Below are 17,120 nucleotides of genomic sequence, written 5' to 3' on the forward strand. Positions count from 1 at the left end.
CATGGACAGGGGACATCAGCTAGTTAAGTAATTGTCAATGTCAATGAAGTTCTCCAACAGCTGTATAACTGAGATGTTGTTTTATTTTATCTTGACGAAAACCACTTTTGGCATTTCACTATGTCATCTTCAGGCCCCATCTGCATCTCTCAGCCGGCCTCTGTGGCTGAGCGGTTCTAGGCACTTCAGTCCGGAACCGCACGACTGCTACTGTTAGATTAGATTAGATTAGATTAGATCAGTACTTGTTCCATAGATCATGAATACGACACTTCGTAATGATGTGGAACGTGTCAGGTTAATAAGTGTCTATACAAGATATTACATTACACAAAATATTACATGACACTCAATATTTTTAATTTTTTTTGTGGGGGTTGGGGAAATTACCGACTTACTATACCCAAAAATTAATCTAACGAGTAGAAGGAGTAGCCATTAAGAAATTCTTTTAATTTTCTTTTAAATGCTATATGGCTATCTGTCAGACTTTTGATGCCATTAGGTACGTGACCAAAGACTTTTGTAGCAGCATAATTTACCCCCTTGTGAGCCAAAGTTAGATTTAACCTTGAGTAGTGAAGATCATCCTTTCTCCTAGTGTTGTAGCCATGTACACTGCTATTACTTTTGAATTCGCTCGGATTGTTAATAACAAATTTCATATATATATATATATATATATATATATATATATATATATATATATATATATATATATATATATATATGTATATATGTATATATGTATGTATGTATGTATATTGTGAGGCTACAGTGAAAATCTCTAGCCCTTTAAATAAGTGTCTGCAGGATGATCTTGGATGAGCTCCAGCAACTATTCTGATTACACGCTTCTGTGGAATGAATATTCTTTTACTCAGTGATGAGTTACCCTAGAATATGATGCCATACGAAAGCAGAGAATGAAAATAGGCGTGGTAAGCTAATTTATTCAGATGTACATCGCCAAAATTTGCAATGACGCTAATACCATAAGTAGCTGAACTCAAACATTTCAGCAGATGCTCAGTGTGTTTTTTCCAGTTCAACCCCTCATCAATGCATACACCTACAAATTTGGAATATTCTACCTTAGCTACTGATTTGTGATCGAAGTCTATATTTATTAATGGTGTCATTCCATTTACTGTGTGGAACTGTATATACTGTCTTTTGTCGAAGTTTAATAAGAGCCTATTTACAGAGAACCACTTAATGATTTTCTGAAAAACATCGTTTACAATTTCACCAGTTAATTCTTGTCTGTTGGGTGTGATAGCTATACTTGTATCATCGGCAAAAAGTACCAGCTTTGCATCTTTGTGAATATAGAATGGCAAGTCATTAATATATATTAAGAACAGCAGAGTGCCCAAGACCGAACCTTACGGCACCCCATTCTTGATTGTTTCCCATTTTGAGAAATCACCAGGTTTTTGCATATTATGTGAACAGGTTCGAATCCTGCCTCGGGCATGTATGTGTGTGATGTCCTTAGGTTAGTTAGGTTTAAGTAGTTCTAAGTTCTAGAGGACTGACGACCATAGATGTTAAGTCCCATAGTGCTCAGAGCCATTAGAACCATTTTTTTGAACCTCAACTGTTAAGTCCACTAGTGCTCAGAGCCATTTGCATCTTTCAAAACAAACAATAATGCCATACAGCACCAAAACCTTGCATTTCGAGAATTCAAACCATTTCACAAGTCCCTGTTGTCGTCAAAATAAAATGAAATAACATCTTAGTCACACCGATGTTGGAGAATTTCATTGATATTGACAATTACTAAGACGACTCCTCGTGATAGTCTTCAGCGTATAAGCAACCTTAAGCAACCTTACGGGGCTCCGGAAAGGCTCAAAATCATGAAAAGTTCAATTTTTACTTTTTTGCGTTTTCTGAATCTGCAGACTATTATCTTTTAATAGATATATAATTTATTCAATTCCAAAGACTACAACTATTTTTAAATGTTTTTTGAAATGTGTTCTACATGGGCGTGACCCACTGTGGCGCTGTTAAACTGCTGTCAAATGGTGTTATTATTAACGTCCGTATTAATCAGGTACATTTTAGTGATGTGAGATAAAGTATGTGTTCTGGCTAACCTGTGATGGTTCAATATATGGTTCAATATATATCGCTGGTGTGATTGTCGATTGTTTCATGTTTATTTACTCTGTCGTTATCTCGAAAATATTCGTAATTAATTCTGTTTCTTGAGTCTCTGTTTTGTTGAAGTATAATAATGAGTAAAAGTAAAGTTATTAGAAATCCTCTGAAGGCTTTTAAGAGAAGGAGAAATGTTGTTTAGAAATATGGGAATGAAGATAGGTTCTTACATGGTACGAGCGATGCTTGCTTTAGACAAGGAACGCCTTCGGGCTGCAGACAGGGCTGTAAAGAGTCTAGAAATACAAGGAAGAGTAAACAGGAGGAGGAACAAGAGGAAGCTGGAGGAGGAGTTTGCAGAGGATGAAGATAATCCATCCTATGGACCTGGAATGCACTAAAAAGTTAATCCAATCTTTGTCGCTCGATTCCCAAAACTTTTATTTTCTCATACTAATTACATGTTTTCTAAGCATCTTCCAAACATATTTGTTTCAAACTTTGAGTAAATGTTACACAGTACCTTCTGCATAATTTAACACAGCCTTTTTCCAAAAAACTGTATATTTTTGAATATATAAATAAAAAATTGCAAAAAAATGTTGTGAATTTTCATTACAATTGAAAAAAAAATCATCTCTAATAAGTTAACTAAAATTTTGTAAAATCCCTGTGTTAAGTTGTAGCCCATATTCCAATAAATAATCTGTAAAAAGTTCAACTTCCTACCTCAAATACTTTGTGAGGAAAGATGTAATTTATAAGCGTTATTTTAACATTGCAAGTATAGGGGGTTCCGCTAGTGAAGAACGTGATATGACAGAAGGTATAAAAACTGAGAGTTTTTGCTACGCCTTCATTCATCGAGCTGAGAGATAATACGGGCGATAGAGGCTGTGGAAAAGTATTTTTTTGCCATCGGCTGTTGACGACGGGTGCAGTGTGCAAGCTAACGGTGCGGCAGGTGTGGCGGGGAGGGCGCGGCAACAGGATCCGACAGAACAAAGCGAGAGGCGGGAGGCGCCGGGCTCCCCCAGCGGGCCCCTGCAGCAGCAGCAGCAGCAGGTGTCGCCGCGCCGGTGGCGGACCGTGGGAACGGCGCGGCCCTCGCGAGCCCGCATGCAGGCGGCATTCCGGCGGGACCGCGGCAGGGCCGGCCGGCCGGGCTACTGGCTGGGCACGGGCCGCGCCGCGCCGCGCCGCGCGCTGACCTGGCAGCCAGCCACGCACGCGCGCCGCACACGCCGCCCGGCCGCGCCGGCGGCAGCGGCAGCGGCAGCGCCTCGCCTCTCCTGGCCTTCCCACGGAGCTGCGGCCTTGCGGGCGCCTGCACGAGCCAGCGGCCGTGGGACGCGCCTCCTCTGGCTGCCAAAGGGCCCCACGGGTTGCCAGACCCCGGCACGCGGGACGCCTCATTAGTCACTGTCGTTACCAATATAAAAATATACACTACCTGCCATCAAAATTGCTACACCACGAAGATGACGTGCTACCGACGCGAAATTTAACCGACAGGAACAAGATGTTGCGATACGCAAATGATTAGCTTTCCAGAGCAGTCACACAAGGTTGGCGACGGTGGCGACACCAACAACGTGCTCACACGACGAAAGTTTCCAACCGATTTCTCATACACAAACAGCAGTTGACCGGCGTTGCCTATTGAAACGTTGTTGTGATGCCTCGTGTAAGGAGGAGAAATGCGTGCCATCACGTTTCCGACTTTGATAAAGGTCGGATTGTAGCCTATCGCGATTGCGGTTTATCGTATCGCGACATTGCTGCTCGCGTTGGTCGAGATCCAATGACTGTTACCAGAATACGGAAACGGTGGGTTCAGGAGGGTAATAGGGAACGCCGTGCTGGATCCCAACGGCCTCGTATCACTAGCAGTCGAGATGACAGGCATCTTATCCGCACCGCTGTAACGGATCGTGCAGCCACGTCTCGATCCCTGAGTCAACAGATGGGGACGTTTGCAAGACAACAACCATCTACACGAACAGTTCGACGACGTTTGCAGCAGCGTGGACTATCAGCTCGGAGACAGTGGCTGCGGTTATCCTTGACGCTGCATCACAGACAGGAGCGCCTGCGATGGTGTACTCAACGACGGACCTGGGTGCACCAATGGCAAAACGCCATTTTTTCGGATGAATCCAGGTTCTGTTTACAGCATCATGATAGTCGCATCCGTGTTTGGCGACATGGCGTTGAACGTACTTTGGAAGCGAGTATTCGTCATCGCCATCCTGGCGTATCACCCGGCACTTTGAATAGTGGACGTTACATTTCAGGCGTGTTACGACCCGTGGCTCTACCCTTTATTCGATCCCTGCGAAACCCTACATTTCACCAGGTTAATGCACGACCGCATGCTTCAAGTCCTGTACGGCCTTCCTGGATACAGAAAATGTTCGACTGCTGCCCTGGCCAGCACATTCTCCAGCTCTCTCACCAACTGAAAACGTCTGGTCAATGGTGGCCGAGTAACTGGCTCGTCACAATAGGCCAGTCACTACTCTTGATGAACTGTGGTACTGTGTTGAAGTTGCATGGGCAGGTGTACCTGTACACGCCATCCAAGCTCTGTTTGACTCAATGCCCAGGCGTATCAAAGCCGTTATTACGGTCAGAGGTGGTTGTTCTCGGTACTGATTTCTCAGGATCTATGCACCAAAATTGCGGCAGAATGTAATCACATGTCAGTTCTAGTATAATATATTCGTCCAATGAATACCCGTTTATCATCTGCATTTCTTCTTGGTGTAGCAAGTTTAATGGCCAGTAGTGTATATCCATCTCAACAGTGCTTTTTATAAACACATGTTTTGCCTCATTCCCCAAAATACGGCACTCTCAGGGAAGTGAAAAATCTGGTGGACGAGGAGCTGGAGACGTCACAGTGTGGAATTTCACATTCCACTGCTCTGCTGACATGTCGTTAGCAACACAAAAATTTATTTCCGACTCGACCTCACCTTTTATTAACGTATGTCCGATTTCATTGCCTAAAAGTCACCCCACATGCAATTTGAAAAAGCGCATGCTTGAGGATCTCGTGATGTCACAGTGGTGAAATTTGAGGCGTATGAGAAAGACAGGCCGTGGCACGTACGTCACAGCACCTGACACTGCATGTATTAAGGCCCGCGCACTCCAGGCCAACGAACGACGGAGACTGCATTCGGCCAAATGTTGGTCTCCAATGCTCTGGCCTTCGGCTCCTCATCCACACCAAACGATGGGCTTGAGGCCAAGGCTCAAAATGGTTCAAATGGCTCTGAGCACTATGGGATTTAACACCTATGGTCATCAGTCCCCTAGAACTTAGAACTACTTAAACCTAACTAATTTAAGGACAGCACACATCACCCAGCCATCACGAGGCAGAGAAAATCCCTGACCCCGCCGGGAATCGAACCCGGGAACCCGGGCGTGGGAAGCGAGAACGCTACCGCACGACCACGAGATGCGGGCTGAGGCCAAGGGATTCGGCCATGTGGACCGAGCGAGGTGGCGCAGTGGTTAGACACTGGACTCACATTCGGGAGGACGACGGTTCAATCCTGCGTCCGGCCATCCTGATTTAGGTTTTCCGTGATTTCCCTAAATCGCTCCAGGCAAATGCCGGGATGGTTCCTTTCAAACGGCACGGCCGACTTCCTTCCCCGTCCTTCCCTAATCCGATGAGACCGATGACCTCGCTGTCTGGTCTCCTTCCCCAAAAACAACATTCGGCCATGTGGATTCTGTTATGCCTTGCTTTGCACGCTGTGTGTGAGGAACAGAGTCTGTTCATGAACAGATACACATTTATTCTAGATCCTGTAACACCGAAAATACAGATAAAAATCGGAAGAGTTCTCGGGAGATACGGAATTAAGTGTGTGTTTCAACCATCTGTAAAACTGAGAAACCTGTTGGGTTCGGTCAAGGATGACCATCGACTGGGGAAATGTGGCGTGTACAAGATTCCTTGTCAGTGTGGGGCAGCGTATATAGGCCAGACATGCCGCACAGCACATGAACGCTGCGATGAACACCAGCGTCATAATTGCGGAACACTGCCCGAATACAGGACATCGTAAGACTTATGAAAAGACGGAGGTTTTATCTCCGGCATCATCCTTCTGGGACAGCGTCATTAAGGAAGCAATACATATCCTTACAGCCGATAATCTCATCAATACGGGATCTCAACTGAGCACAGCCTGGAACCCTGCATTGGCTGCTATTAAATCACGACGCGAAAGTCAAGATTCTTCCATAACAGGCCCGTCATAACACTGGCCTAGTACGGCCGTTGGTAAGTAACGTCTGGCCGCACTTGACAAACGCTGCGTACAGGGCACGCGCGGGAGAGCCGCTCTGCGATTTCGGCAGAGGGAGTTTGAATAGGGCAAATCACTGCGCATGGGCCGTTTCCGCGGCTGCGCATTCTTAGCGCGCGTGTTCTAAAAACGGGGCGTCGGTGTGCGGATACCGTCAGTCGTACCTAGCCACGAGCAAGGTTGAACCACCTGAAGATGTCGCACAGTTGCTCCGAGGAAATATTGTGGAATTTGCACTACGTGATCCTGCAGCAAACCCGTGAAGACTATTTACAACACATCCGCTGGGAAAGCTTGAAGAGTCACACCTTCTGCACCGTCCAAAATTTCCGACCTTTAATATTCGTTCATAACTTGCACTGTACTTTTGATTTTGAAGCCATAAGCTGCATTACAGAAACTATAGGTAACACGCAATCCATGTACTAGTGTATTTAATTTTGACTGTATATAACTGATCGTAATTAAAATGAAAATATTGTAAATTGCTGGATAATAGCCAAAGGAACCTTATTGACGTGTATCGATAGCAACGACGAAACGGCAGCAGCTGTGCCGTTGTTTATCTTTGGGTGTGGAGAGTCTCTGTCGCGATGCGAGCAGAGAGGAAGGAGAGTAGCCTGAGTTGTGAAAGAGTGCGGGTGTGTTTGTTGGGCGCTCCCACCGCCGCGGTGTGCAGCTATGCTCGTGCCGATGAAGACGCGCCTCTTTTGTTAAGCCGCGGGTATTGAGTGCACGGCAGGAGCGGACAGGCGGAGGAAGCTGCAAGTCCAACTACTGACTGTCCCATAACTATCCTCCGCTCTGGAGACGACTCGGAGTTCTCATTGTGCAGCAGCAGCAGCAGCATTGTCGTCGGCTATATTCTTCGTCTTCCGCACAGCTACAACATCATAAGACTGTTAACTGACAAACTTAGTAATGTAGAGCCTTTGCACAGCAACAATCCTTTCATAAAGTATGAATAATTTGAATAATAACTTACAATAGTTAAAACATGTAGGGCACATGTGTTGTCGTTGTCCTCAGACATTATTATCAAACAGGGTCCTTTTCCTTGCCATGCAATCACAATGTGTCCTAAGAACATCAAAAATTAACCATTTACTGCCAGTTTCAGTCTAAATTTTCTGCCTCAGTAACTGTTCATTAGCCGGCCGCGGTGGCCGAGCGGTTCTAGGCGCTATAGTCCGGAACCGCGCTGCTGCTACGGTCGCAGGTTTGAATCCTAGCTCGGGCACGGTTGTGTGTGATGTTTTTAGGTTAGTTAGGTTTAAGTAGTTCTAAATCTAGGGGCCTGATGTCCTCAGATGTTGAGTCCCATAGTGCTTAGAGCCATTTGAACCATTTTGTTACTGTTCATTTTTGTACTGCATAACAGAGGCTATTTAAAGTAAAACAAAATTTCACTGGCAAAACTAATAACTAAAGATACAGCACAATTTAAGAGTGAGAGTGCAATTTCGTTTATTGTGTATTTAGCTTAGCGAGTGACTTCTGCTCGATTGGTATGTATTTTATTGTTGTTGTTTTAAAAGTAAAATCAATAGCTCATTTGCTTACAATGAATTCTGTTCAAACTTTCAATATTCAAAAGTAAATTGATTGCCTTTTTCTAAATTTTGCATTACATTACACTGAGGTTACTGAAACCTATTTTTTTGCATAACAAAGTTCAAGCGAAGCCAGTCATTTATTAAACCCGTAATTTCATTTAACGTTACGTTCAAAATTTAATATTTCAGAATAAGTAACTGAAAACTCACTGCTTTTTGATTCATTTATTTTCTCGTCAACTGTTGTGCTGAGGAACACGCAATTGATGTACTTGCGTATTTCTTTTTGATTGTATATAACTGATTGTAATCAAAGTGAAAGTATTGTAAATTGCTGGATAATAGCCAAAGGGACTTTATTGACGTGTATCGATAGCAACGACGATATGGAAGTAGCTGTGCCGTTGTTGCCAAGCCAGTGATTATTTGCTTAAATTTCTTTGCATTACCTTTCTGAAGATTCTGGAGATTCATTGTCCTAGCGAGCTCGCGTTTAATTAGGCCTATCCCTTTTTTTAGGTAATCAGTGTTTTCTTTGTGTGATCAGTGATTTTTGTAGTAAATATTACTTGGTACCCTTTTTTCCCATGTTTAGTTCGTGGGCGATTGCACCATATTCCACCCATTTCAAAATTATCATTTACATTCAGTTTGAATTTAGAATAGATTCTTCTTTCAGGAGAGTCTGTTGTACACATTCCTCCAACTAATCGGCGTTATTTTCCTTCGTAATGACAGCCTATTCACTGTAAAATTTCATTAGGCATATACGATCACTGTCAGTTATATCGCAATCCAGTAGGCAGATTAGGAAGGGGGAGGTTACAATCTAACACCAAATAGTTTGCGTAAAAATAATACATAACCTCGTTGCTGTATTAGCAGCGTCAGTTGTAGAAATATATACAGATACAGAAGCTTTATAGCTTACATGTTGATTAGCTTACATATATATTTCCCGTGGGCTCTGCAGGGAGCCTAGCGTTTGCGAAGTGTGAGCAACAAGCCGACTAGTCTGACGTCACGAGTTCGTTGAGGAGCCCGCATTTCTCGTGGGCCCCAGTGCAGTTCCATGTCACTCTACACTGCGGAGCGTAAAATGACGAATCCGGCATGTAAGACTTCTGCAGTGAAAGTACGACACCAATCATTTTTACCTCACAAGCATAACTGAGGAGCTACCACATTATACTGAGTTAAAATACGTATTTGATGGATTTTCTTTATCACAGAGCTGTTTCAAAGCATCAGCAAATCGAGGATCTCTCGAACAGGCGTCATTTTATATGCGATTTTTGTAGTAAAGTGACACATAACTACATGTCGGTAGATAAAGGCTTACTGTAGTTGATGTTTTTAGCGTTACAACTTTTGTGCTACGAAAAGACACCGTTCCAGCGCTACGGCACATCGATAACCTATCAAAAGCTCGTCGTTTTGATACAGTTCGCCATAGTTAACTATCAAATAATGACAGTTGTAGATACAGTAATTAGACAGTGTATACCTTATATAGAAACAGGCTGCCATCTTGAAAAAAGGAAAGGTGATAGTGTCGTATGTTATGAGCCTCCAAAGTAGCATGTTCGCGTCCCTCTCTTTCCAAATTTTCTTTTTACTTTCTGTTTTCTAAAAGATTCTGGTCTTTCTTATTAATTTAATACAAGTATTATCTGCAGTAATTCATTATAAATAACGCGGGACTGCTACGGTCGCAGGTTCGAATCCTGCCTCGGGCATGGTTGTGTGTGATGTCTTTAGGTTAGTTAGGTTTAAGTAGTTCTAAGTTCTAGGGGACTTATGACCTAAGATGTTGAGTCCCATAGTGCTCAGAGCCATTATAAATAACGTAAATGCTGCAATTATTGTTGAAAAGGCCAACGATTGGAATGTTCCCGCAGTGGCCAGAAATCTTCACCAGCTGACAGTCTGTCACGAAACACAAGTTACGCACTGGAAGGTATTGCCGTTATCAAACTCTCTAAAAAAAAGGGATATACGATGTATTAGTTTTATGGACTGCCTCATATTTGTATCCTGTTGGTAAATACTTTTTCAATGATGGTGAGCTACTTAGAAAAAAACCTCCTCCTCTACTCAAATGAAACTAAGAAACGAATCTCGATCCTGAATTTTATAAGTTGAAGTACATTGCTTTAGAGTGATGTTAGTCAATGCAATATGGATACTAAGGATGCGCAAACTGGCATTAGATACTATACTTTTATTGTATTCAGTTTAAAACCGAAAGTAGGATGAAGATAACATTAACTAATAACTTCTTCTATTATGTACGACAGGTCGCTGTACAGCATTATTCGCTATTCAAGCCATCTACGAGCCCAGAATCTTCTTCGCAGTTTCCTCCAGTTTTCTTCGACAGTCGCCAACACAGTAAAGGTGGCTTTAAGCGCGTTCATTTTCGTGAAAAGAAAAGAAAAAAACGGAAATGAGCTTTTGGCGTCATTGGCCGGGAGGCCCCTTACGGGGCAGGTCCGGCCGCCTTGGCGCAGGTCTTATTACATTCGACGCCACATTGGGCGACCTGCGCGTCGGACGGGGATGGAATGATGATGAAGACAACACAACACCCAGTCCCTGTGCGGAGAAAACCCCCGACACAGCCGGGAATCAAACGTGGGTCCCTTAGGACGGCAGTCCGTCACGCTGACCATTCGCCTATCGAGGCCGACATTTTTGTGAAGAAACAGTGTAATTTACGCGCACATGCCGCAGAAGTGGCTGTAGAGCGATGTGACAGGTCGTTGCAGAGCGTGCAGCAACCGCGACGGACTGATCGTCTGTCGTGCTTCGTGGGGAGAAACACATGCGATGTGAGAACGACCTTTTAGGCCTGCGCTCACAGAGGCATCGAAACATGTGGATTCCGCCAACGAAGACGACCGATCGTTTCGAATCAATACTGAGCCGTGGCGCGGCTCTCGGGCGCAAGACGCTATCGATTACTCCTCTGGTCGAGGTTGGCACTATGTGCGATCGCGAGCGCCTCCTGTCGGAGCGGGTCCTGACGGGGGAGTGAGTGCGAGTAACGAGAGTCTGGGGGCGGACAGCAGGGGAGAACGCACATTGCGGCCGCATTCTGAGGCGACAAGAGAAGAGTTGTTGTGCACGGCCGAGAAGGGAGCGTTGAGCAAGGCGGCAGGCAGCATCGCTTTCCGGGGGACAGAGTTGCGGCAGTCCAGCGAGCGGACACCAGCTCCGGGAACAGTGCTCCGGTTTGTGGACGTGACGTGGGTCGTATTTTGGCGCAGTATAGTTTGCTTGGTACGCATCTGCTGCTCCCTTTATGCCCACGTGTGTTGTTCTGTCCGTAAGTGCATTGAAAAGGTTACGCTCCGGCTGGAACAGTGGCTTGTGCTTTACGTTCATGCACCCTGATTCATTTGTTTTGCTGCAGGCAGCTGTAATTTCAGAGACTTTTTTTTTTTTAAATCGCGATTGTCTTAGCCCGGTGGTGCCTAGTATCCGAGAACAAGACAGCTAACGTGTGACCTGTTTTGCGTTTTGGTGGAGTCCTGTTTGGGCAACCTAGTTATCGCGCACACAAATGTATTGCTGCCGAATGAGGTTAGCCCTAATCTTGTGAAACTGAGCTTTCAGTGACTGGCTCTTCTGCAAATTAATTGATTTAACATTTGTGGTGTATTTTTTTTATTTTTTTTATTTTTTTGCTTTCAATGGTGAATTTCTTGTCATTCATTTGTGTATGTTTCGCCGTTAATGATAACTGTAAGAAAGATAGCAAGGTCTTGAAGGGCTTGCGTATCGTGACTATATTTTGGCTACTGTTTAATTTGATTTCTTGTTTATCGGTCTGGTTAAAACTTATGCCAAGTTTACTAATTTCCGCCTGTGGTCCGGAAGTTGGTTTGAAGGTAAATCCGTGGGTAAATCTTCACTGGACCTAACTGTTAACTGATCTGGCATTGAACTAATGCCATTATTAAATCGTTTCTTTTGTGCTATAAATTGTATCACCATAGAGAAGGAGACATTGCACGTTCTGTGGTCGAGGGGTAGGCACGGTTGCTGCTTTGCGCGTGGCGTCTTGTCGCTCGCTATCATTTCCCGCGTTAGTACGGGCGGCGTGAGATTTGTTTGCTCGCGGTTGTATGGCCGCTAGTCAGCTGTGCCTGCTCCCGCTTCAGGGTGTGCCGTGTTTCGTAAGGCGTACGCCGACTTTCAGTCACTGTCACTCCTGTGTTGCTGTCGGTCGCTTACCGAAACGTTAGTCTGTTATAGCACGGCGGCCACTGGGGCGTGACGATGTCGGTTGATGACCAGCGTTGGGGCGGTCGTCCGCTCTGAGTGGCTTCGGTCGCTTCGACTTAGCAGTTACCTTTTGATTAAACAGATCAAATTTGTTTATTTTCAGTAAATTCCTCAGTAGTTTGCGAGAAAAGTTGTAACTGAGCTTTTCATAATTTTACACAATTCAAGCATTTTGGTAAGGCATTTTCCTATATATGTTTTATTTAAATGAGAATTCTTTATTGGGGTTATTCACCTGTTGAAGCTTAACATAAAATTTGTAACTTAGCTTTTATGATTTTATTTTATTTAAATATTCTTGTGAAGCAGTCCTTTATCTACGTTTTATTGACTGGTAAGTCATTGTGTTATTCATTGGTTGAAGGTTAACATATGTTTGTAACCAAGTTTATGTCCTTGCTTAATTGAGATTTGTCAAGAGCCTTTATTGGTGGAAGATCATTAAAGCTTGGGTGCTTGTAATTGTGAATACTGTTGTCTATGTTGTGGGCTACCCTTCCACTTCCGCAGCCAAGCTGTCCTATCTACCAGTACAAATACGCCTTTACATGCGCGGTCACAATGCAACTGCTCTCATCGTCAGAATGAACAGACTTCAGATGACAATCGGTGAAATTCAATCCTATATTCTTTGGTATAATCGGTCGACATAATAAATACGGATTCCGATCAACTCTATGTTTAGTCCAATAAAAAAGAAGTTTGTGACATCCTGAGGATGAAAAATATTGCATTCGGTTTACAACTCGGGCCAACGGCCCTGCCGCAGTGGCAACACCGGTTCCCGTCAGTTAAGCGCTGTCGGGCTGGGCTAGCACTTGGATGGGTGACCAGCCGGTCTGCCGAGCTCTGTTGGCAGTTCGAGTACACTCAGTCCTCGCGAGGCAAACTGAAGAGCTACTTGATTGAGAAGTAGCGGCTCCGGTCTCGGAAGCTGACATACGGCCGGGAGAGCGGTGTGCTGACCACATGACCCTCCATATCCGCATCCAGTGACGCCTGTGCGCTGAGGATGACACGGCGGCCAGTCGGTCTCTTTGGGCGTTCATGGCTTGTGCGGGAGGAGAGTTATAGCTCGGAATCTATGGACTGAAATTACAGCTTATTATAAACCACGGGTAGACAAAATTTTTGTCGGAAATTATAGTCGTAAATTACACAGTCCAGTCACATTAATGTGACCACCTGTCAAAAGTCTTTTGCCGTGCGGACGTGCAGGAAGATAGTCATTCAGGTTTTGGAAGGTACCGGAAGGTATGTGAAACCATACCAACTCCAACACCGTGGCCAGATGCGTTAGGTTTCTCGGCTGAGAATACATGGCGCGAACAGCCCGATCCAGGTCGTCCCACAGATTCTCGATTGGGTTTTAATCTTGGAAGCTGGTGGGCAGGGGAGTACGGTAAACTTCCTGATGCTCTTCGAACCACACACGTACACTGCCAGCTATGTGAAAAGTTGCATTGTCTTGTTGGTAGATGCTATCGTGCAAAGGTAAAAACAAACGGCATGTAGGGGTGGACATGGTCCCTAAGGACAGATTCACACATGTGTTGATGCACTGTGCCTTCCAGAATTACGAGATCACCCATGGAGTACCATGAAAACATTCCCCAGGCCAAACACTGCCTTCTCCGGCTAAGACTCTCCCGACAGTCGCTACAGGCCATATGCGTCAATGGCCATCTGTCCGATGGAGACTTATCGAAATATTCAGCAACCAGTTTCACAAAAGAAATTTAATTTCCTTAACCGGCTTCAGGCATCTAGTGCCCCTCTTCAAAAGGCTGTTCCGAAAAATATGCCACAAATAAGTGGAAATTAGATAAGAATATTACAATTAAGGACGAAAGTTTTTAAGATTTTTAAAATTTTTAGAGATAAAAATTGTACTTACTTATTATTTGCAACGTCAACAATAAGTTGCATGCGGCATATTGCTGTGATCCTACAAAAATTCAAAAGCAGTAAGTAATACAATAATGAATCCATTAATACAATAAGAGCTCGTAAATGCTTACATGTGGTTCGTAGCGCCTGTACAAAAAATACCAAACAAATGCAGATATCACGCCAGAAATGCAGCTATTCTGCTAATGACCTCCTTATCTTGAGAATGGTTTCACGGTGGGAATGAAAGTACGATAAAATAATGATAAAATAATAACGCAAAATCTTATACAACTATGGTTGTCACACAAAAAAGTAAGAGCACATACGCAGGATGGTAAGTATTATAGAAAAACCTGATGATAAATAGTCTAACATAAGTTAGCACCAACGACAAGTAGCGCTGTGGATGGAAAATTTGGGAGCTAATCTCCAAACGGTTGCCTGCGATCAGTAGCATGCTAGCAGGGAAGCTGTCAGCAACAACAAATTGCGAAGTGCATCATGGGGCTGGAAACTTTAACTGTAGTAAGTGGAGAGACAAGTCTCAGTCACCGGCTAATATTAACTATCGGAAAGTGACTGTAGAGGAAAAGAAGCGTGGGCACAATTATATCATAGTAAAAAAACGAGTACTGGATTATATGCAGGGCGCAAGTACGTCTCTTGAAAGAACTGTAACTGAGGGCATTTATACCAATTGTACGGTACTGTAAGTTTTAGAACACATCGCTCAACTTGTGTACAGATGCCAATAGCTTGGCAGCAGAAATACGGCCGCATAAACAGCGCGGGAGACGCACCAAGGGGCGAGAAGTAATAATGGGAATATATGGAAGAACAATTGCTAGTCAGTAGGTAAAACGAAGAGTCGAATATAACTATAGGAGAAAGAAAACGGGGGGGGGGGGGGGGGGGATTGTTGTACACTTTTGTTGCAGTGAAATAACTAGTTTAGTGGTCACAGTTCGTACTAATTGACGGAGTCATCGAGTAAAACAGAAGTGATTTCTGGCATACCCAAAGGTAGTGTTATAGGCTTTCTGCTGTTCCTTATATACATATATAAACGATTTAGGGGACAACCTGAGCAAAGGTCTTAAGTGGTTTGAAGATGACGCTGTCGTTCATCGTCTAGTACAGTCATTAGAAGGTCAAACACAATTGAAAAATGATTTAGATAAGATGTCTGAATTATGCAAAAATTGGCAATTGACCGTAAATAATGAAAAATGTGAGGTTATGCACATGAATGTCAGAAGAAATCCGATAAACTTCGGTTACACAACAAATCAGACTTATAGGCCGTAAATTCAGTCAAATTTCTAGGAATTACAATTACGATTAACTTAAATTGGAAAGAACACGTAGAAAATGTTGTGGGAAAGACGAACCAAAGACTAAATTTTATTGGCAGAACACTTAAAAGATGCAACAGATCTAGTAAAGGGACTGCCTTCATTACCCTTGTCCGTCTTCTTTAGAGTACTGTTGCGCGGTGTGGGATCCTTAACAGACAGGATTCACTTAGTCCTTCAAGAAAGTTAAAAGAAGGGCAGCACGTTCTGTATCATCGAAAAATAGGGGACATGATACGGAATTTGGGGTGGAAATAATTAAAACAAAGGTGTGGCTCGTTCCGGAGGAATCTTCTCAAAACATTTGAATCACCAACTTTCTTCTACGAGCACGAAAATATTTTGTTGACGGCGATCTACATAGGACGAAACAATCATCACAATAAATAAGGGACACCAATGCTCGCACGGATATAGTAGGTGTTCGTTTTTTCCGAGTGCTGTTCGAGAGAGGAATTATAGAGAATTAGTAACCCTCTCCCAGGCTCTCAAGTGTGATTTGCGGAGTAACCATGTAGAGGTAGATGTAGAAATGTATACAAAGTCCTAAATACGCTTCGGGAAGTAAATGTAACCAGCGTCATTCACGCAAGTTTTGTGAAATCAATACAATAAGTTTAAGTGTCTGACCGTGAATGAGTGAAAGGGCTTATTAACCGTTAACATTATTTGTAACTCAAAACTAGAGCATCTGACTTTATAAATAGAATGTCTATAGCTCATTGTTTAATATAGCTAAGCACCTGTACTGGAGATAAATCCCCATCTCTAGACTGTAGATGTTTTAGTTAATAAATGGTAACCAGCGGCAATGTAAGTAGCTAACCACTTAGAAGTGAAAATGCTTCACCACTTAGTACTGTGGATCTCTAAAAACTTGTAACTAAAGACGATCAAGTTACTACAAATCTGTGTAAAGAAAGTTAAACTAACCATATGGCTCAAATGGCTCTGAGCACTATGCGACTTAACTTCTGAGGTCATCGGTTGCCTAGAACTTAGAACTAATTAAACCTAACTAACCTAAGGACATCACACATCCATGCCCGAGGCAGGATTCGAACCTGCGACCGTAGCGGTCGCTCGGCTGCAGACTGCAGCGCCTAGAACCGCACGGCTACTCCGGCCGGCTAACCATCTGTAACAAATGTATCAACAGTAAATGATTGACTAATTGAAACTGTGAGAAGCTGTTTAAATGTGTCTGTATATAGGTAACTAACAGCAAGTAATTGTGTCGGTATATGGCCAAGCTATAGTGTGTAAAATATTACTAAAAATTTACTGTTTACAAATAGCTAATTAGTGAACATATGAACATAGCCACTTACTGTTAATTATTGAAACTAGTGTAGTGAACGTGACCTGTTGAGTGCAACTTACTGAAGATAACTGCAAACAAGTAGTTGTATTGGCGGCTGTAACTTACCGAATGACAGTATTCTACATATGAAAATTAATAGGTTCACATAATTAATTATCTATGCCTAAGAAATCCAATTATATACCAGAGGCCGATTATATAGCACTGCAATCGTAGTAGATCAATAATAATAATATGTTAAGGGGAAGTT

At 43.4% G+C, this 17,120-nt stretch overlaps 1 protein-coding gene across 1 annotated transcript in view; it reads right to left on the minus strand.

Moving 5' to 3' along the window:
• Positions 1–3,064: 3,064 nt before the first annotated feature.
• The window catches only part of LOC126153714 (uncharacterized), a 50,311-nt gene continuing 36,255 nt past the window's right edge, over positions 3,065–17,120 (minus strand). The window contains exons 3-4 of the mRNA XM_049916088.1: positions 3,327–3,537; positions 3,065–3,221 (exon numbers count right to left, since the gene is read on the minus strand). Coding sequence (XP_049772045.1) covers positions 3,065–3,221; positions 3,327–3,537 — 368 coding nt within the window. The remainder of the gene's footprint in view (positions 3,222–3,326; positions 3,538–17,120) is intronic.

This window comes from Schistocerca cancellata, chromosome 2, assembly GCF_023864275.1.
Source record: "Schistocerca cancellata isolate TAMUIC-IGC-003103 chromosome 2, iqSchCanc2.1, whole genome shotgun sequence".
Taxonomy (NCBI): domain Eukaryota; kingdom Metazoa; phylum Arthropoda; class Insecta; order Orthoptera; family Acrididae; genus Schistocerca; species Schistocerca cancellata.